This window comes from Ascaphus truei, chromosome 4, assembly GCF_040206685.1.
Source record: "Ascaphus truei isolate aAscTru1 chromosome 4, aAscTru1.hap1, whole genome shotgun sequence".
NCBI lineage: Eukaryota > Metazoa > Chordata > Amphibia > Anura > Ascaphidae > Ascaphus > Ascaphus truei.
The window spans coordinates 13,117,642-13,139,806 of record NC_134486.1 but is presented as its reverse complement, the minus strand read 5'-3'; the positions used below and the strand labels follow the sequence as shown (position 1 = coordinate 13,139,806).

Below are 22,165 nucleotides of genomic sequence, written 5' to 3'. Positions count from 1 at the left end.
TCGAGCCTGCAACTTCAAAACAACAAATGCCCTCATTTCGTACCCAATGGGAGAGAGACCTTGGGGAGTCCTTAGAAGAAGAGGAATGGAATACTATATTTTTAGGAGCTGCAAAAAGCTCGATGTGCACCACACTGAAGGAGAACGCATATAAAGTCCTCATGAGATGGTACCTCACCCCACTCATATTATCTAAGTTCATACCAGGGTCCTCTCCATTGTGCCCTAAACAATGTGGAGGAACAGCTGACCTGTTACATATGCTGTGGTCCTGCCCGCGGATATCCCCGATATGGGAAAAGATCAGAAATTGGATCCAGAGAATATTCGATCTCACAATCCCCCCGGACCCGTGGTTGTTTCTCCTAAACAGACCTCTAAAGGGCCTATCAAAAGCCAACAACAAACTAATTGCACACTTTGCAATCGCCACGCGGTGCGAGATCGCAGCATTATGGAAACGCCCAGAAATTCCAATTATCCCAAAGATTCGGAACCGTATTTGGTATATCTGCCAGATGGAAAAGCTAACAAGCCTAGTTAATGATACTGGTGACAACTACTTAAAAGTTTGGGCCCCATGGCTAGCTCAGACAGACATCCCAGGGGTAGAGCGTGACACAATTTGGCTATAATAGTAATAGATGCATTCTCCTTGGGTGGAGTGGAAACTAAGTTTACAGCTGGATCACCATTCCCACTCATTATTAACTACTTATACTGCCACACGATCTTCTACGAGGTTCTCTAGTTCATGAGCCGTCTTAGTAGACTCCTGAAACCACTACATCCTCACCCTATACGCTCCCTTTCCTCCTTCCACCCCCCTCTAACCTACCTCCTCCCCTTTTTTTTTTTTTTTTTTTATTATTATTTATTTATTTTTCCTTGTTTGTAACAAATATTATTTTACCATAGATACACATCAAATAAAAATAAGATCTTTACCTATGCGGCGGAGTAGGGCTCGAAAAACCGCATAGGCTCATTAAATATGTTATACCTACATCATTAGGTAATATATGCTACCCTGTTCACCATGTATAGGTTATGTTTTTCATGTATATCATGTATTTACACACCAATAAAATACAAGTTATAAAAAACAAAAAAAAAAACAAAAGACAACGGGGATAGCTTGGAGAGCATGTATATAGGGTCTGCTATCATATCTACAACACACCTGCCCAATCCCCTTTGTGGGAATTTCCCCACTCTCAAATCCACTACTTGCCCACAGTTTGCAGAGTGGGCACTACAGGGATTTCCGGTTAATACAGCACCTGTACGACATTGACACATTGGCTGCTTAACATATGTGTACTCCCCTTTTTACCTGGCATCTCCCAGGCTTGGAGTGGGACTCAGGGTGTGAACTAGCCCAGGTGGCTAACAGGATCTCCCATTCAGCGGGCATCCTGGCTAATTCACATATCCTGGCTCTGGGGCTTTCATATGCAACTCTTCCCTAGACTCAGAGGCATTGCCGCAGCAGGGGGTCTATGAAGTCTGCATAGGAAAGTGCCCCAGCTCATGGGTGTTAAAACATTTGGTCCCTGAGTGCATCACAATGACAGTAGAAAAAAACTCATCCTGCCTGTCCATTTAAAACTGCAGCCAGAAAAGTTACATTATTAAAAAATACATTTTCCACTTATACTAAAATTATATTTTTAATATGTGGGTGCTTGAGATGTTACTCTGGGGCTGCACACCAAATTTCAAGTTGCTAGCCCTTCCTGTTCCCTAGTTAGAGCTTCTCCTTGAACTGGCAATGCTGGGCTATGGGCTTCTCACGTCAATTGACTTGCGGTTAACCGAGATCCCACGTCAATTGACCGAGTTCCCACGCCAATTGCCAGCCGCCATTCAAGTTACGCTACTAACCGGGAGGGGGATACATTGTATCCGATACCCACTTGAGACTGGAAACCGCAACCCTTTGATTCAATTGACCATGTGTTATGAGTTCAAGCCTCAGTAAGGGATACCTACTGTATACGTTTCAATGGAACACCACGCTTCTCCAATTAACTTGCGGTTTGGCTCTCGCAGCGGCATCTTGTGTCCCAAAACCAGTAATGCAGGCGCACAATGTAATAGGTTACCGCAGGCATATATAATCCTGCAAAATGGGGACAAAAAGGGACAGAGGGGAGACCAGTACATGTATGGTGCATATAAAATTAACCCCTTCAGACCCAATGCAAAATAGGGGTAACTAGCCGAGCATACTGCCTTTATTAATGCGCTTTTTACCCTCAATTTCGTTTACAGTTCCCTTTACCCATATCCCTGTGCTAACATCACAACATGAGTCTACATTCAGGATGGTTCTGGTCCAGGGTCAGAGAAAGAATCGTGGCAAGATGTGCAGGCTATGGACTACCGACAGATGGTCGGGTAAAGGAGCAACTGGAGGAGGACTTGGAGAATCATGAAGCCCAAATGGCTCCACTGGATGGGCATAGCCCCTCAGCTGTAGTGGCAGCGGACACCAATCAGCCCGGAGTGCAGGAGGTTAATCCAGCTCCAGGGCTGCAATGACATTGGGAGAGAGCGGGAGACCACCTGGATATTGGTGGCTTGGTGCCAGTGGGTGTGGAGGAAGTAGTCTTTGCAGCTGCTGGGATTGCCACCCCCGGGCTCACAGCTCTCCTTGCCGCATAGGGAAAGGGGGCTACAGCAGCAGAGCACTGCATGGAAAAGCCCCCCACTCTCCCCTTGTCAACGGGAAACAGGATATTTCCAAGGTTGACCACCACAGTTTAAGCAAATTTGTGGATGGCACGGACTAGATAGACACATTCCTCAATGACTTTGAAATGTAGTGTGACTCCTACAAAGTCCCACAACAAAGCATTGTTCTGAGACTGCGTCCCTTATTGTCCGGCAGAGCCAAATGAACTGTGCAGGGCATTCCATGTGTGGAAGCCAATTGCAACAGTCATGTTAAAAGCCTGTTGCTCGCCCAGTATGCCCTAACCCCCGAAGCCTACCGGGGCAAGTTCAAGGCAGGGGAAAGATAACCCCGGGAATCCTAAGTGAACTATGGAGCCCGCCTGGCATTGTATGCAAATCAGTGGGTGGCGGGTTATGGGGTTGACCAGTTCCTTACCTTAATGGACTTGGTTGTATAGGAGCAACTTCTGCAGCAGCTTCCCTCGGACATGAGGGCATGGGTCTTTGACCATAAACCTAAAACCCATATAGCTGCTGCGAGGATGGCAGATGAGTATGTGACCAGCAGGGCTTTGATGAGCAAGAAGCGGCTCCTAAAGATGCAGCCAGCCCAGCCAATGGAGCCAAAACCACCCTTCAGTGGACCCACAAGCCTGCAGCAGAAGGCAACATACCAAAAGATGCAGAATGTAGACACGAGAGGCGGTGTTTTTCCTGCAACAAGGTCGGTCATCTCAGGTCAGACTGCACGGACCTGGACCGGTCCGGGGGATCCCATCTGGGGCAACGATCACAAGCTTTGAGGCCGGTCGCCCGTGTGCAGCTGGCACACACAGAGGAAACAAGCATAGCCATGGAATCAACCCACAGAGGGACATCCACGGGAGAACCTGCACTTGCCACCACGGAACCAGCAGCGGAGATCGTAAGACATCACATTGCACCAGTCAGGATGCAGCCCAATGATGCCTTGCAGAAGCATCTGCGAAGGGTGACCATTAGGGACCGGCAGGCGAATGGCTTGCTAGACTCCGGTGCCACCGTTACCCTGGTATGCCCTGATATGGTGCGGCCAGAAGATTTGCTCCCGGGAACCGGGATGAAAGTGACTATGCTAGATGGAGGACCGCGGTCACTCCAGGTTGCCCGGTCTTTTTGGATTGGGGTTCCGGACGTGGCATTAGGGAGATAGGAGTATTGCCCATTTTAGATGCTGAGGTCCTCCTTGGCAATGACCTGGGGCATGTTACCTGTGTTTTTACAGCCGAGCTGGACCATGTGGCAGCGATCACCAGGAGCCTGTCAGCCAAGCTCGCAGCAGATTCAACCCCTGTCCCCCTGCATTTGGGACCAGTATAGAACAAATGCTAGATGGCGCTCTACTTAACCCCCAAAAAAAACAATGAAGTGAATAAATAAATCAATAGTGATAAATATTCAATAAGTGTATAAACAACAGTGAACAGTGAATCATATAAATAATAAAATAAGTGAAATACAAAGGCAAAAACCACTTATCACTCGACCCTGTTGAAAAGACTGTTTCAAAAGTCTGGAAGGTGCACTGCTGATCAAAATCCAGGGGAGCGTCGCAGATGCCCCAAAAAAGAAGAAATGTGGATAGTATAATACAGTAACAACTTGTCAATAAAAATATAAAGAGCTTCCAAATTCCTACTCACAAACGAAGTAGAAAAATGAGTTTATGTGCCAATCTGGAACTGTGAATCATCCCAGTCTGGATGGTGTGGTATAAACGGTCAGCAATCTCAGAGAAAAGAGAGAACAGCCATGGTGCAGATAGAATAACAAAATTTAGCCATCTTAAAGGAGGAAGAGAAGCAGAGGGATTCCTGATGGTGTCATCCGTTCCGGCGAGCTGTGACGACATGATCCGGAAGTGACGTCACGGTGTCCAGACACACGCGAGAGGTGTGAGCAGTGTGTACCGGGCGGTGAGAGTTGCGACACACTGAAAGACCCATCTGTTTACTGCCTTTACTTTCTAGACCTATGTAAGCCTCCACTTGTGACCTTTTTATTGATAAATGTTGTTATTCTATCTGCACCATGGCTGTTCTCTCTTTTCTCTGAGATTTCTGACCATTTATACCACACCATTCAGACTGGGATGGTTCACAGTTCCAGATTGGCACATATGCTCATTAATCTACTTCGTTTGTGAGTAGGAATTTGAAAGCTCTTTATATTTTTATTGACACGTTGTTACTGTATTACACTATCCACATTTCTTCTTTTTTTGGGCATCTGGCGACGCTCCCCTGGATCTCTTCAGAGACCAGACAGGTAAGCCAGACAAAGTCACCTACTGACCCTGATATACTGTTCTCTGTACCTGTTCCCAGTCCCCCCAACATAGGCTTGACAATCGGCTTGATTAGGTACCCAGTTTTGGGGATGCGGGGCGATCAGACCCCAGCTTGGAGGACTTGAGACTTCGGGCATCTGAGTCTAAGCCAGGTGATGGGTCTGATTACTTCTTGTGGCACCGCAGGCTCCTGTATAGAGAGCAAGGGACCAAGGGGTAAGATGAGGTCACCTGCAGCACTTGCTGTTTGCATACCGAGAGGTACCAAAAGAATCTACAGGCTTTTCTCCCTTTGAGTTACTATATGGTCACAGGGTACGGGGACCTCTGGACCTATTACGTGAGGGATGGGAATGGGAGACTACCAATACTGATGCTTCCGTGCTTCAATATGTGGTAGATCTCAGAGACCAGTTAGAAATGCTCATGGGGTTGGCATAGGACAACCTTAGGGCTGCAGAAAACTTGGTATGATCAGAACGCCCATAGCAGAGAATTCATCCCAGGACAGCAAGTACTTGTTCTAAAACCTACTCAGGAGAACAAATTAATGGCTGCCTGGTCAGGACCGTATCCGGTGCTCAAAAATGGGAACAAGTGCAACTATGTTGCACAGATAGATGCTGAGAGAAATGAGACCTATCATATAACATGTTGAAGGAGTAAATACTTCCGAGTGTGGCCTCAGTGCTGGCCATTTGTAGCCCACCGATGGGGGATCTGGTGAGCAATTCTCTGCCACATCTCTTAGGTGAGTCTAGGCAGGAGGGTACTGTAGAGCAAGTTGAGATAAGGTCTCAATTAAGTGCCAGGCAGAGAGCTGAATCCAGAGCAATGCTAGAACAGTGTAGGGTTCTGTTCACGGGCAAGCCTGGCATTACACAAATCACAGATCACCCGGTGCTCACAGGCGATCTGCGCCCTCTGCATAAACATCCTATCGGGTATCAGCAGAGACCAAGGGCAGTATAGAGAGGGAGGTAGAAGAGATGCTGGCCCTAGGGGTAATTGTAGCGTCCCAGAGCCCTTGAGTTTGTCCGGTAGTCCTGGTACCTAAGAAGGATGGGACCACTGTCACGGACGTGCTCGCCACAAACCGGGACCGGACCGTGAGGTGGGGTTACATAATCACAGACCTTAGGCCTCAGAGCCGGAGCCGAAGTGCAATGTCAATGGTAAAACAAGCCCGGGTCCAGACAGGAGAAGACAGCGTAGTCTGAGGACAAGCCAGGGTCAGGATCAGAGAAGGCAGCCTCATCGTGATTCAGGCAGGAGTTATGCAACGGGTAGACGGGTACTCTGCTTCAGCGTAGGAGCAAGTTTGTGGGAGTGGCTTCTGCGCGAGGAGTGGGCACGGCTCATGACGCTAGTGTCTGTAGGGGGAGACAGCAGGCTGGCCGCAGAACATCGCGAGGCAGTGCCGGGAAATCCAGCGCTTCAGCACATGAGTCCAAAGTAGGCCTCTGCAAAAGGGATTGTGCACAGACCTCTGTGTAGAGAGTTGCAGCAGGTCACAGGGAACACAGACCTCTGCGTGGAGAGTAGCAGCAGGTCACAGGAAACAGGAACTAATGCATAGAACTAGGAACTATAGGTAAAGCATGAACTAGTAACAGGAACAGGGCAAGCCAGGGGGCTTGTGGCAGCACACTGTGACGTCCAGAGTAGGATTATTCTCGGCACTGAATTAGCCCAGCATATAAAGGGCGGAAAAGCCAATCACAGGAGGGAGGTGTGTGAGCATTCCTCCAATGACAGAGCACAGGGCTGAAGCTGCAGTGAGAGGCAGCACATGTGCCATTGATTGCCAGTGGGAGACTTTGTAAACTGCAGAGGACTGCAATACTAGAATCAAAGACAGAAGCGGATTCCTTATAACCACCCGGTTCTGTGTGGACTACCGGCAGCTCAATGCAGGAACAGTGAAAGATGCTAATCCCATGCACCGCATGGACGATTTGCTGGATGAACTCGCGGGGGCAAAATATCTGACCACCATGGATCTCAGTAAAGGTTACTGGCAGATCCCTTGAACACGGACACAAGGGAGAAGTCAGCATTCATTACCCTGAGTGGCCTCTATGAATTCTTAGTGATGCCATTCGGGATGAAGAATACCCCGGCTACCTTCAAACGCCTGGTTAATCGGTTACTGGAAGGCATGAAGGGGTTTGCAAGGGCATACCTGGATGACATTGCAGTGTTTAGCAATTCGTGAGACACCCATTTAGTACATGTAGCTGCGGTGCTAACTAGAATCAGGGAAGCGGGACTCACATTGAAACCCACCAAGTGCTTAGTAGCGATGGCTGAAGTCCCTGGGGTACCGGGTGGGTGGCTGGCACCTCAAACCAGAGCCAGTCAAAGTGGAAGCAATAGTGCAGTGGACTGTTCCCAAGACCAAGAAGCAGGCACCTTTTTAGGCTTTTTTAGGCACTGCAGGCTATTACAGAAAGTTTGGCGCTCAGTACAGTGTTTTGGCCAAACCCCTGACTGACTTGACACAAAAGCGACTGTCAGTATTGGTTGTCTGGTCTCCTGCCTGTGAAGCCTCGTTACAGGCCCTGAAGACTGCACTGGCCAGTGCCCCTATCCTTGCTGCGCCAGACTACTCCAAAAAGTTTTTGGTGCAGACCGATGCCTCGGACTATAGCATTAGCTTTGTACTCAGCCAAGTGGGGGAGGATGGCAGTGAACATCCAGAAGTGTATCTGAGCAGAAAACTACTGCCAGAGAAGTGGCTTATGCCACCATTGAGAAAGAGTGTTTTGAGTTTGTGTGGGATTTGCGAAAGCTGCAGCCTTATCTGTACGGTTGCCCATTCACTGTGATCACGGACCTCAAACCGTTAAGTTGGCTTCAAAGGGTGTCAGGGGAAAATGCCAAGTTTCTGCGCTGGAGTCTTGCTTTGCAGGAATTTGATTTCACCATCCAGCACAAGAAAGACAGTGAAAATGGGAATGCAGATGGCCTTTTCCGGCAGGACAAACCTTGCAAACTAATTTCCTCAAGAGATGCCAGGCTAGCCCAACCACCGGACGAGGTGGCCGGGCCACAGCCTGCACGTTGAGGTGGGGAGGTGTGGCGATAGGGTGTTAACCAGGCCAATAATAAAGGTATTATACCCAGCTTATAAACCCTAAATTGCTTTGGGACTGAAGGGGTTAATTGTATGTTCACCACAATGACATGTTTTCCTCTACACCATCTTTATTGTCCCTGTTATGCAGCTCAGTACCTACTGCTGCGGCACAGTTTATTCGAGCATTTGCCCGTTCTGTGCCGCAGCAGTAGCCTGGCGCGCGCCCGAGAGTGACGGGCGCGCGCCGAAGCAGCGGAAGAGCGCCCTCCGAACGGGGCGCTCTCCCTACCGCTGCCGGGTCCGCCGGGTCCCCCGGAACCCCCTGCCGCTGTCCCGCGATCGCGGGACACCAGGGCTCCCTCGGGGAGCCCCTGGACGCGCGTGCAGGGGGCGCACGCTCCCGAAGACGCGTGACCGCGCGTCTATGACGCGCGGCACGCCGAGGGGCGGCCACTAGCAAGCCGGGAAATCTCCCGGCTTGCGGATCTGGCCGCAGTGTAATAAACTGTGTCGCCAGTGTAGTTGCAGTGATTGAAATGTATGTAGAATGTGCCAATTGTATTCACGACACAAGGTGGATCTCCTAGTGCTCAACCAAGCGCTGATTGAAGAAGCATGCCAGTGAGCGAGCGGCCCCATTGAAGCTGAGTATTACTTCCTAAACCACAGACGTCTATACCACAAACTCAATTGGATAAGTGGTCTGCGGTCTAAGGTTGAAGTACCTACTCGCAACAATGTGTCCTGCCGTCTTGTTATCCACTTAACGTGAATGGGGAAAGGATGTCTGCGGTTATCGATGGAGCAGAGACCGAATGTAGGTCAAACCGCAGACCACATCACAGAACACATTCAATTAAGTGGCTAACTCGCTCTAGGAAGGAGCTAGCACTCTAATATTAGGAAGCCTAGTAGCTGCGAACATACTCACACAGCATATTTGTTTTATATTTGTCACACATGTAGAAACCACATATAAAATTAAAATGTGTTTCCTTGCTGTTTTAAAATGTGGGGACAGGAACCTTTTCCTGTCAGCCCGGCAATGAATCCATTAACATATCAATGTGTTATGGATGCATGAGCTGAGGGATTTTTCCTCTCCGTAGTTCAAGAGCACCCTGCTAAGTAGGTGCCCCAGTGTCTAGAGAAGTCCGGAGTTGAAAAGCCTCAGAGACCCTAGGTCTTAGGCCGGCCGGGATATTGTAAAGTGCAAGATCCTGGTGCAACATATGGGCTAGTCACACCTTGTAGTCAAATCCCAGACTTACTGTTGCCAGGTAAGAGGTTGGGCCTGGTATGCTAAGCAGCCTAGGTGTCACCTTAACGCATGCTCTTAGCAAACCGGGAAGCAACTTCTGCCCGTTCTCGGAATTCCTGGCAAGTCTAGGATAGGTGGGAAAAGTGTTCCCAAGGGAGGGATTGGTTGTGTATGTTAGTTACAGGACCCTTAACCCTATAAAGATGCCTGCTGCCCAGTCCCTGTGAGATTCATCTGAAGTTCAATCTCAAGATTCACCAAGTACAGTGTCAGTGGTTCCGGAATGTGAGGGGTTAATTACATCGTAACCAAGGATTGTGCCCCTCTTCTGGAATTCAGTAGAACTAAGGATTCCCGAATGAATCCTGTAAGGACGTTACAAACATTTTCCTTATGGCGGAGATAAAGGGCTGGCAAGTTGCACCCCTATCCAAGGATTCTCGCACGGCTCAATTTGCTAACCCACTTGCATGAGTGCAGGGGTGTCCAGAGACTATGTCTTCAAGTTGTTCGTTTCGTGGACATTTTATTTCGTTTCCCCAACCCAGTTACTGTTTTTTCAGTGTAATTGTGAAGAATTTTGTGTCTGTCTTAAAAGGAAATAAATTACAATTTATTTTACCCTCCTTGTTATGCTCAATCCAGAATCCCAGGTATTAATGTGTGGATAAGTCTTGGTCTCCCGTGACATTCATTTTGTATTTGTCTATCTGAAATGTAAACCGTAGACCCATGTCATTGTTTTTGAATGACTGTAATATGCTAGTCAGCTCCTCTAATTCTCCGTCCCAAAATAACCAAAATGTTGTCTATGAAACGGGCATAGAACACCAGACCGCCACAAGCCTAGCATTACCCCACAAATGGGAATTCTCCCACAATCCCATATATAGGTTAACATAGCTGGGGGCAAATCTGGTGCCAATGGCCGTTCCACAGACCTGTAAATAATAAATATCTTCACATAAAAAATAATTATGTTCCAAAATGAAATGGATAGCTTTCAAAATAAACGCTCTTTGTGTATTTCTAAATTGAGTGTCTTTTTCCAGAAAATGTGACACAGCCAATAATCCTTTGGTGTGGTTTATACAAGTATACCACGAGGCCACATCACATTTTGCACAGATGTAGATTTCCATGTAATCTCAGAGATGGAGTTGATGACGTGCAGCCTGTCCCTAATATAAGATCTCAATTTGACCACAATGGACTGTAGACAATAGTCTACATACTAAGACAGTTACTCCTTCTGAAAGGGCTGGAGAGCCTGAAACATGTAGGAGATTTTATGTTAGTTTGTTTTTTGTTTTTAACAATGTAATTCAATAAACTTTTTTTATTTTTTGCTACCTCTGGTGAGTTGATCGGTGCTTTCTCTTGGTTCCTGCTGTTCCACCAATTTTTTCAATTTCTACTGCCCCATGATTGGAGTGACGCACTTCCGCAGCGCAGGTTTCGGCAATTCGCTACGCCTCATGGGAGAACGCTGAGAGGAGGCGGGCACCTCCATGTGTGCAGCCTGAAGTTTTTCCCAGACGTCTGAGGCTTCGGTATCACCACAGCTTCAGCACGCGGGATCCTACAAGGCTTTATTTCAAGAACACAGGTATTTACCTCAATATCTTTGGACATAAAGGGATGCAGAATCTAGGACCAAGATATTTATGCTAATGAGTTACTATGGGTTTGGTTCAAGGCTGGCTCTAGTTTCTCTAGCTACTCTTTATTGGGTCCATCTTTCCCTGTTAGTTCAGTTATTCATTGTACACAATAGGCGATTTTATTTGCCCAAGAACCTACTGCACCGACACACTTTATTCGAGCAAATACCCAGTATGTACCTGGCAGATACCTGGAATGCGCCGCTCCTCACCTCTGACAAGCCCCGTTGCATTTGCCTTCCCAGCCTGGGTTCATGCCTGGCTGACGGGCGGCTGATCTGTTAAATGATAATGATTAGGATTTAATAGGCTGCAATGCTTCGCGTGTCTACCAGATGGCATAAATTCATGAATTGTAATGCAGTATATATATATATACTGTGCAGTATTGCAGCCAGCGGGAATAAAATGCTTCAATCCCTGCCTAGAAAATAACCCAATGCACTCGGGCAGAAAACAGTCACAAACCTCAATACACCCGGGTATACCCGAATTCGTGGGACTAGCCGAGCTCGAATAAAGTGTGTCGCCAGTGTATAACCTGATTTGCTGCGGATTAAGAACCATCTTTTGGACTTCATATACACTGGCGACACACTTTATTCGAGCTTGGCTAGTCCCACGAATTCGGGTATACCCGGGTGTATTGAGGTTTGTGACTGTTTTCTGCCCGAGTGCATAGAGGTATTTTCCAAGCAGGGATTGAAGCATTTTATTCCCTCTGGCTGCAATACTGCACAGTAGATATATATATACTGCATTACAATTCATGAATTTATGCCATCTGGTAGACACGCGAAGCATTGCAGCCTATTAAATCCTAATCATTATCATTTAACAGATCAGCCGCCCGTCAGCCAGGCATGAACCCAGGCTGGGAAGGCAAATGCAACGGGGCTTGTCAGAGGTGAGGAGCGGCGCATTCCAGGTATCTGCCAGGTACATACCGGGTATTTGCTCGAATAAAGTGTGTCGGTGCAGTATGTCATATACTTTTCATTTTTGGGTCTCTCAGATCATTTCTCAGAGTCTCTGTATCGCTATTTTTGGAGCTATACAAGATTATATACTAAGACATGCTGGACGTCATCGACTCCACTCCTGAAAAAATAGGTCTCCCTAGCGGTTGTTTAATACTCCTAAGTAATTTTGCTTTATGATAGAACACCGGAGTTCTAGGATGACGTTTAAATAATAACTCTAGCTTGTACTAGATTGTCTCCAGCTTGTACTAAAACTCTCTGATTTTGTAATAACTTGCATACAGTATATTTTACCTCTATTAGAAGGTTTTTAAATTATTTTTGATAATCATCCATTGTGTCATTAGCAAATACCATATAGGATGTACTATCTCCTAGCAAATGAGTCGCCTCTGTCACATAATCAGCCCTGTCTTGGAGGACAATTCCCCTCCCCTTGTCATCTTGCCTAATTACTGTACTATGTTTTGAGTTTTTGAGTTGCAATTTATATTTTTTTTATATTTACATTATTTATATTATATATTATGCTTAACTATTTGGCATATTGATTAGAGCATTTATGTTTATGAGATTGCAATTAGTCATTAGTGGATATACTATGATCATGAGTTTTGCTAGCATTTCTTAATTTGTTGTTTTCTGGAAATAAATAGCAGCAACCAATATACCCAGAATTCATCCCCTGACAAAATCAGTATATCTGTAGAAACGCGTAGGGTCGCATGTGATGCTGATGTCTAGGTGTTCATCCGTGATTTACTGACACCATAATATCAAGTATACCTACTTTTACATTGAAGTCAATCCCTGCCCGGAACCGAAGACACCGGAGGTCTGCTTCCGGAGGAAGAGTTTGACGTGACTGACAGCGTGAGTTCCTGCTGGACGGAGGCTTGTGGTAGTCAGCATGATCGTTCGGAGCAGTGGAGGAGAGGAGCAGAGTTCTAACCATTAATCGGAGCATGAGTATAATTCTCATAACACACTTTTACAAATACTTTGTGAGTTTTAATTTGTGAGCCTTGGATTTAATAAATTTATTTTTTTAACAGTAGTGCACTAGGTTTGGGCGCTATTTTCTTTTTTCTTTGTCTATGCAGGTTTGAAAGGGAGGTCGTTGTGCAACTAAAGAAGGCTCCCTGTTTCCTGCTTTGTGCATTAACCATTGGGACTTTTATTTTGCTGGACTTATTATATCACTATATATTTTTACTTTATATTTTATTTTTTATTTTTGTATACTTCATACATGTTATATGTTTTTGGGTCCTAACATTTTTTCATATATTTAATAAATTTTTTCTATTGATGCACACAACCAAAACCAAGTAAAGGGAAGGCAGTGTGCCGAATATTACCCTCCTGGTTTCTTTGTTTAAGGGCAATGTCACTAGCAGCTTTGTTTACTTTAAGCCTTAAAGGCTGCTAACCGTGACTCACTGCTCTAAATTACAATAAGCATGTATTCTGTCATCTATTTAAGTATGTTCTCTGATGAAATGCTTCCTTACAGAATAAGAATATATATTCCCTTCATTTGGGCTACTGTGAGGAATCCGCTCCTGGGTTTGGCTGGAACCAATCCTTCAGGAACTTGGCTGGTTCCAGACAAACTTTTCCCTGCTTCTGCAATCACCTGCCTCTTGCTGCCTCCTTTGCAGCTCTGGCCTGATTGGCCTTCTGTGCTATTTAGTTACTACCCCGCCTTCAGGAAGTTGCTGGACATAGACTTTGCAATACCAGTTACAAGTATCTGTGCTTGTCACAGACTCTCTGTTTGGCCTGCTAGGCCCTTTGTGCCTTTTCTCCTGTTCCTTTTCCACAGCTTCCCAAGGCCTTCTTGCATAGCAGCCCCGGCGTTACTTTCCTTGTTCCTGGCAGACTTCGCCTTTGCCGTGCTGAAGCGGCTACGCTGGTTCCCCCAGTGTTTCCTGTGGCGTGCCTGCACCCCTGGTTCCTTTGGCCTTCATCCTTCGCTGTTCCTGTTCCCTCCTTCCAGAAACCCTGCCACACGGAAGCGGCTTCTTTGAACTTTTTCTGCCTTCCCGTGCTGAAGCGTTGGATTCCCAGTACTGTGGCTTCTGGTTCCTGCTTCCTCCAAGTGGAGTTTGTTCCTTTGCTGAAGTCCCTGTACTGAAGCTTCTGGTTCCTGTGACTCCTGCCCTTTACCTGTCGCACTGCAGCTCCTTCGCTGAAGCATCTCCGCTGAAGTGGCTTCACTCAAGGTTCTTGCCTTTTATGCTGAAGTAGCTTCACGCAGATTAGCATCAATAGAGGCCCGTTTTGACGCATGCGCGGACGGAGTCTACACAACAGGTTGAGGGCTATGAACGGCTCCATCTAGGAGCGCATGCGCGGTGCGTGATAGACAAAAACGTGTGGCAACAGACTGCACTAGCCAGCACAGAAGCGTTTTTTCATGTACATAAGGGATTAAAAATATACATGAGGCATCTCTATCATATAAAAGTGTTCATTTGTCACCTTAGCAAATATCACCTACATATACCAAAAGAATGTTAACACACAGCTCTTGATAAACACATGTGCCAAAAAAGCACACACCATTGTTCCCATAACCTGTTCTATACAGTATTTGTACCATCAGCAAAATAAGGTACTATCAGCAAACAAGACTTTGTACCTATCAGCAAACTAGAGCAAAAATACAGCAACATATACTTAACAGAGATACAGGGAATAAATGTCTACAGTGTAACTTTGGTAAAAATACAAAATAAAGAACACAAGACTACCAAATAAGGGGTCCGATGACAATACCCAAATCACAAATAACTGAAGGATATATATCCATCCATCTATATATACCAAGGTTATCTTAAAACCCCAATAAAACACACGGTTTGTAGAAGCTAGAAAGAGAACACAAATATACATAACAAAAGGGCGTATCTACTCTCTATAGAGCAATACATAGACCTAAAAGGAGAAGTATGGCAGAGACCAAATAGACTATAGGTGTCTAACTTTTATTTCGAGTATATAGATCTACACTATATACTGTTTTAACTACACGTTTTTGACACACCAATATGAAATAAAGTTAACTTCACCCACTACATTCACCCCTGACCGTATATATTATAAAGGTCTGCGGTGCGCCTACGAAAGGGATTTCTTTGGTGTATCCTCTTTGATACACTTCTCCAGCTGAAGTAGCTTCACCCAATATTGCTGGTTGATGACCTTGGCTCGTTTCCTCGACCACCGCTCCTGTGCCGCCTGCCTTGACCCCTGCCTGGATAACGCTAACCCTGCTTTCTCCAATCCTGACCTGGCTATGTTTGACTATGGACTGCGCAATCCTGAACCGGCTTTGAGGCCTAAGGTCAATGTTTTCATATCCCCAACTCAGCCCCGTGGCCCGGTCCTGGTTTCTGGCGAGCACGATCGTTACAGCTACTCATCTTCCTAAATAAAGAATTGTTTCTTACCTCAGTAAATGAAGAATTCCATTGAATTGCACTGTCATTGATTAGGATTTGAGAACCTTGACTTCCAGTCGAATAAAAATGTCCAACTTGAATTTCTCTCACAGTCTTGTTAGGCAGTATAATATAGTTTAGAATGTCAAACTTTGCAAAAGAGTTTTCCTCATCATCAAAGAATACTTCCTCACCCCCAGGGGTTTTGAAATGAACTTTTTTCAAGTAATAGTTTACCTAAATAGAAAGAAAAAACAAATATATTGCAGGACGATGATTATGTCCTCATCTTTATAATGTTTTCCACAGTGATTACATTTGATCATTGTTCAGTTGGATAATCTAAAAACCTTTCTTGTATATGTAGCACCTGTTCCCCCCTGCCACGGAAGATCTGGCAACTACATGGGTGTTTCCCTGGATACTGTAGCTCACCTGCTGGTTCAGGAGGTCTGATTCTCCGCGGTTGGAGTTTGGGAGCAGCGACAGGGAAGGCTTTCTCGTGCATCTTACTGTGCAGCGCCTTCATCCCATGAGGATTCCTCTTTTTCTATTGATATTCTCAATAGACATTAAGCATGCCCTACTTATTAGAAGTACAGTAACTATATACATGTAGTCCTTGGTACACAACGTTTTGCTTTACATCGGACGAGATTTCCAACGGCGGCTAATGCAATAAAAAAATGCATCATCCGTCGCAAGTTTCGCGTACTCGACAGAAATCACCACCTGTTAACATTGGTCCTGCTTTCCGACAATCTGCTATCCGACAGGGGTTTGCGGGGATGCTTTGTGTCGGATAAGCGAGGACTCATTGTAATACAATTTGAAGAAAATTCGTTTGGTAAAAATGTTTTCATGTTATAGATAAATCAATATCTTTATATTTAAAAAATAAATAAAAAAACACTTCTAGACTTTAGGGCCATTTGTGAAACATTTTTATTTTGGTATATTCAGTTTTATTGGTTTTGGTAACTTACTACACAGGCAGTAAGAGGTATTGTTGAGTATTCAGCCAGGAAACCGCAGTTGAAAGCTGCCTGACCACTGCCTGCTCGTGGCTTTCCCGCGGCCAGACTAATTTCCCATCAGGATTAACACAGCGGGGTCCCTGCTTCTGAATGGGACCCTCACTGTGTCAATCCTACCGGGCTACACCAGTCTAGAAGAGCTGTGCAGTGAGAGCAGACAGAAGCGGTCCCTCTCCCTGCACATCTCTAACAGGCTATCGCGCTGCATTTATTTTATTTAATTACATAGTATTGCAGCACCCCTACTCACTCAATTCCATTAATAAAGTGACAATTTCATTTGATATCATATTATAAAGAGTTATTGCCAGATTGGCTAACATTACTATATTCAAAATAATTAGGCAAATAATCACTTAAATCAAGGATTTTCTAGTATGAAAATATTTTCCTTTTAACCCTCCTGTGTAATATTCTCTCCCTTTCTATGTACAGATGCATTTCTTCTCATAATCCAGGGGGAACAGCATTACATTGTACCTGGATTGTAAGAAGAAATGCAGTGTTTTGGGACCAGCGGAGACAGGACCCACCAGAGGGTTTGAGCAGGGAGTAACAACCATATTTGTTTTTCGCGGCACTATTTTTTGCACAATGATGATTATATGTAAATTTTAGCTCTGTCACTTGAAGTTATTACTGTGTATTAGAGCACTTAATACAGATCACTTTATTGTTAGTGACCACTCTTTGCGGAAGCGCCTTTTTTCACCTTTCTCTGTACTTATGTCGCGTGATGCAAACTATTAATCTCACTAACCTGAAGGAGTCAAGAAAAAAGTGTAATATTTAAGATGTAAATTCCTATATTACACTTTAGTAAAACACATGTACATAATTTTTTCCTGATATTTGCTCATTTTCACAAGGAAAATCCATCCCTATTCAAGATATACATGTTCACCCAAATATTTACCTTCCATGGCTGCCAGGTCTGCCTTGGGATATCAGTTTTTGGGAGCTTGTGATTAGTGTGTAAATACATGTCATGCAATGCATGTGCAACAGCATAAACCGCTGTATATACGCTGTGGGTGAATCGGAAATTATTCACATCGTAGATAGAGGGATCCAACACACTGAGGTCACTATTATCTTCACATTCAGGGACTGGAATTATTGTCTCATAAGGGTCTGGAAATAATGTCATATTTTGAGGCAAACAACGAAATGTGACTGCCCAGATATACTTGAGAAATATGTTGTCTGGATATTTATAGAGATCTGCACTTTGTAGGAAATCTCGCAGACCTGGGATATCCCCTCTTTGCACAGAAAACCTCAGAGCGCCACTCAACTGTTCAATGCCATAGAGCTCGTGTAATTCTGGGAAAGTCAGCAATGTGGCAGGTAGAATTAAAACTTTCCCTAATCCAGATACACGGGAAGAATATAAAAGGATAGACATTAAACGTGCTGGGTTGGTATATACAATGACCACCTTACAGCTGGATTTTAGGACAATATCCATATTTTTGTAGTACCAGTCTTCAGCGAGAACAGTTATGAGGAATTCAACACAGCTTCCGCTGTTAATTATTTCATCTCGTAGTTCCCTGCCGACTCTGTAGTTACTTTCATCATCTGAAGTGATAATCCCAACCCAGTTCCAGCCAAAATGCTGTAATAACTGAATGATGGCCTTATACTGGATTCGCTCATTGGGCACAGTGCGGTAAAATGATGGAAATCGTATTCTGTCATTAAAAATGGGATCCATAGCTCCATAACTGATCTGCAGAGAACAGGAAAATAATATAATGAAAACAGGCAACACCATGATAGCCAATACATCAGATTATTACCACATTGTTTAAGAATGTCTTTATATATAAAGACAAGATACAGATAATGTTTTATACTTCTGTCTCCAAAGCATGAATATTCAGGAACAAGAAAGAAAGAATGCAAATATTATATTTACAATTATTATCATTATAGTCTGTTAAAAATACCAGCTCTCCAAGGTTTGAGTAGGCTATCCCTACTGCTTTTTCTGTATACTGTTTCTTCACATCTTTGTAAACACTTCTGTTCTCTCCAACTTCCCCTCTCCCCTTCTATCCCTATTTCTTCCTCTATCCTCCCCTCTGCACTGCACCATTATCTATACACCTCTCCCTCCCAACAACTTCTTTACCCCTTAATAGTAGACACACCCACAAATCCTCTATTCACAACCTCTATCTACTCCTTCCTGCTGCAGGGGATATCTCTCCAAATACTGGACCCAGCCATATACAGACCTGCTCTCATCCTCGCCTCCCTACCAACTCTTTCCTTGCTAACGGTGTTAACCTATCTGATTGATCTAATACTGACAAACCTTAAAACTTACCTCACAAATCACACATCCCAATAACCTGAACTCATGGCTATTGTTCAACACCCACAGTCACTGAGGCAAAGCACTGCCAGCCACCGCACTTATTCCCTCACCTGCTGTCTCTGTAAGTCTCCAATCACTTAGATTGTAAGCTCTTCAGGACAGGGATTCCCTTTCCTATTGTCTGATTTTGCTGCACTTATTGACTAGAGTTGGGTAAGACAAATGAGCATAAAGTCCTTCCAATGCGTTTCGTAACTGGAAAGTAGTAACTACCAGTTACAAAATGCGTTGGAAGGTCTTTATGCTCATTTGTCTGACCCAACTCTAGCCAAGTATATTCTTGGTGTATTCCTCCCTGTCCCCTGTATCACCGCTTGCCGTTTTGTGTGCCACACACCGCCCTGTGCGCTGTACGCCGCTGTGGACACTCCTCTCCGCATTGCAATAGAGGAGAATCCTGTGACATCATTAGCAGGCGCCCCACGGGACTGAGAGGCGTGCTGTCGGTGCTCTGCAGCTGTGGGACTCAAGGAGGCATTTGTGCCTCGCTACGGGAATTTTTGTGGGACTTATTCATCTGTCCCCACCATCTGGTTACCCTGAGATGAGGGAAACGTAATTCAAGGATCCACGGAGATTCCTATCCTGTGTCTTCCATCCTATCTGTTGAAGAGCTGTGATTCCAACCCTCTCTCTGTGTGATAACCCCACTAATCCAGTGCTTTTTTTTATCAACATTGATGTACGCAGAACTTATAATCTTTTTGTAAAATGTATCTTTTTTACTGTGCTTCACTATGTGCATTGTGCACCCTGTCTTTATATCTTTTCTCCAGCTCAAGGTGTGTCGAGCCACCCCTCAAGAAAGGCTGCAGACGCTACTATAGTGCCTTCCCTCATAAGGTTCAACTATTGTTTATTTTCACGCTACACTGCATTTAATAGCACTGTTTGTATTACCATGTTTTAGCTGCGCACTGATCACCCTTTTTTGTATCTTCCACAGGTTGACCTGGCAATAAATGTTCAAAGTATTGAGGGTATTTGACAGTTTTCTTCTCTTTTTAGCTAAGTTTTACTTTACTTACATTTCAAATATGCAAGCAAAGCTCTTACAGTGATGTCCTATAATTCCTATTATAATTGAGTATTCAGGAATTTAGGAACCATTTCAGTCTATTCTATTTGAAAAAAAAGTCATAAAGAAGAAATACTGCAGCCTACAAACCCTGACACCAGAATACACCAGTTGTTTCTCCTGCTTACCTGTGGATATCTGTAGATCCCAGTAAGACCTGCTAGTGAGTAAGTGGATGAAGACATCATGTGTCCTATAAAGGCCACCACTTTACTATTGAAATTGCAGCTGTAGTTGGGAACAGCTTTCACCGCACCTGTTAATATGCTTAGTGCACTCTCTATGGCTTTATTTTCCATCAGACAAGAGTCGTAAATCTGGAATCCAAGGGTAATGTTCGGTAGGAGCTTTGACTGTTTATTTATCTCTTCAACAGCGAAAACAAAGGCCATGAAGTGTCGGAAATAACGAATAACATATCTGTAAGAAGATAGGATACATAGGATGGCAAGCTATACAATGTAATATGTATTATGTTGAGCTCCTTCCTTTATTAGCCTGTACCAGCTCTGTTGGGAGACTATTCCATGAATCCACCACTATTTCTGTAAAGAAGTACTCACATTTTACTCTGAGCCTCCCAATCTCAAGTTTGAATGTGTGATCACTTGTTTTAACAATTCTCGATCTCGGAAATGTGCTTTTCTTCTGTAGTTTGTTTAAACCCTTGAGGTACAGTATTTCAAAATTTCTATCACATCCCCCACTCCCTTCTCATCTCTAACTGTACATTTTGAGATCTTTTCTTCTTTCCTGGTAGTTTTCACATCATGCACAATTATAGTAAAAGCATAATAATTGAACAACCTCTAATTGTTATGTCCTTATGAAGATACAGATGTAGTTAACCTTAATGTATTCAGGGCCACGAATGCACACGGTCCTATTATTGCACAGATTGCAGCGCCAAAAACAGAAAGGATTTTCTGTTTCAAAACTCCCGGCTTGTTGAGGCGGTTCCATGCCAGGTCTTCCAGTCCAAGGGTGACCGGTGTACCAGGAGCATGGATCACGTAAAAGTCCAGGGTTTGCTTGTGGGAATGAGAAGAAATGGTGATGGGGCCAGTCTCCAAGGAGATATATGCTGGGGTGAGCGGACGATTGTCTATCCCGACCAAGGCAACGGGAGACTTCTTCTTAAAGAGTGGAATCTAGTTCTGTTCAGAGAAAGTCTGGTCCATGAAGTTCCCTCCTGCGCCGTAATCGATAAATGCTGCTGTGGAGGTGCGGAAGGTAGGACCAGAGAGAGAATGGTCAATCTTTTTTGAAGTTCCATCCTGGAAAGGGGACAAGGAGATCTAGCACCTAGGGAGAGTCCCTTCATACTCACTGGGCTTGGTCGTTTCCCGGACATGGTGGACATTCATGGGTCAGTTGCTTGGAAGACCCGCAATGGTAACACAAGCCTCCGGTTGGGCGCCATTGTTGTGAGGGTAGCCGAGGACGCTGGACTCCGAGTTGCATAGGCATCCAGAGCGGGCAGCGGGAAGACGGCGGGTCCCGTGGTAGTAGAGAACCTGAAAAAAGGGGCACAGAAGGGCGTAGACCAGGGTAGATGGCACTGAGCGCAGCGTACCTGAAGATGCTGATCCATACGAATGGCTTGAGAGTTAAGGTCCTCCAGAAGTCCTGGCCTGGTTGTGAAGCAAGTTCGTCCTTCAAAGAATTCGATAAGCCTTGCCAGAAGACAGATACTAAAGCCTCCTGATCCTATCGTGTCAGCTGCTATGTTCCTGAATTCCAAGGCGTATTGGGCCACAGGCCGACGTCCCTGTGAAAGCTGAAGAAAGGAGTCAGAAGCAATTTCTTGACGTGTGGGGGTATTGAAGACCTGTCGAAAGTCTCGTCTAAAGGCTGCGTAATCTCGGCTGATCTCGGGACGCAGTTCTCAAATTGGGGAGGCCCATGCCAGTGCTTTACCTGTGAGTAGGCTGTAGACATAAGCGACCTTTTTATGACCAGTGGAATACTGTTGCGGGGCCATCTTGAATGGGATCTTGCATTGGTTGAGGAAACCACGACAGGCGTGCGGATCCCCTGAGTATGACTTCGGGCCGGAATCTTCGGACCTGGGGATGATATGGATACCGGTTCTGCGTGCGGCAGAGGTGCAGCCACAGGTGGTGCCTGAAGAGTAAGGTCCTGTACCTGTTGGGTGAGGAGAGCCACTTGATCCGTTAAGGCCTGGATTTGTTGATACATGGTCGTTAT

At 45.1% G+C, this 22,165-nt stretch overlaps 1 protein-coding gene across 1 annotated transcript in view; it reads right to left on the bottom strand.

The window, feature by feature from the left end:
* The window catches only part of LOC142492223 (vomeronasal type-2 receptor 26-like), an 89,316-nt gene extending 67,378 nt beyond the window's left edge, over positions 1-21,938 (bottom strand). The window contains exons 1-5 of the mRNA XM_075594892.1: positions 21,875-21,938; positions 21,285-21,471; positions 20,083-20,374; positions 17,404-18,222; positions 15,460-15,687 (exon numbers count right to left, since the gene is read on the bottom strand). Of these exons, the coding sequence (XP_075451007.1) occupies positions 15,460-15,687; positions 17,404-18,222; positions 20,083-20,374; positions 21,285-21,471; positions 21,875-21,938 (1,590 nt within the window). The remainder of the gene's footprint in view (positions 1-15,459; positions 15,688-17,403; positions 18,223-20,082; positions 20,375-21,284; positions 21,472-21,874) is intronic.
* Positions 21,939-22,165: the final 227 nt, after the last annotated feature.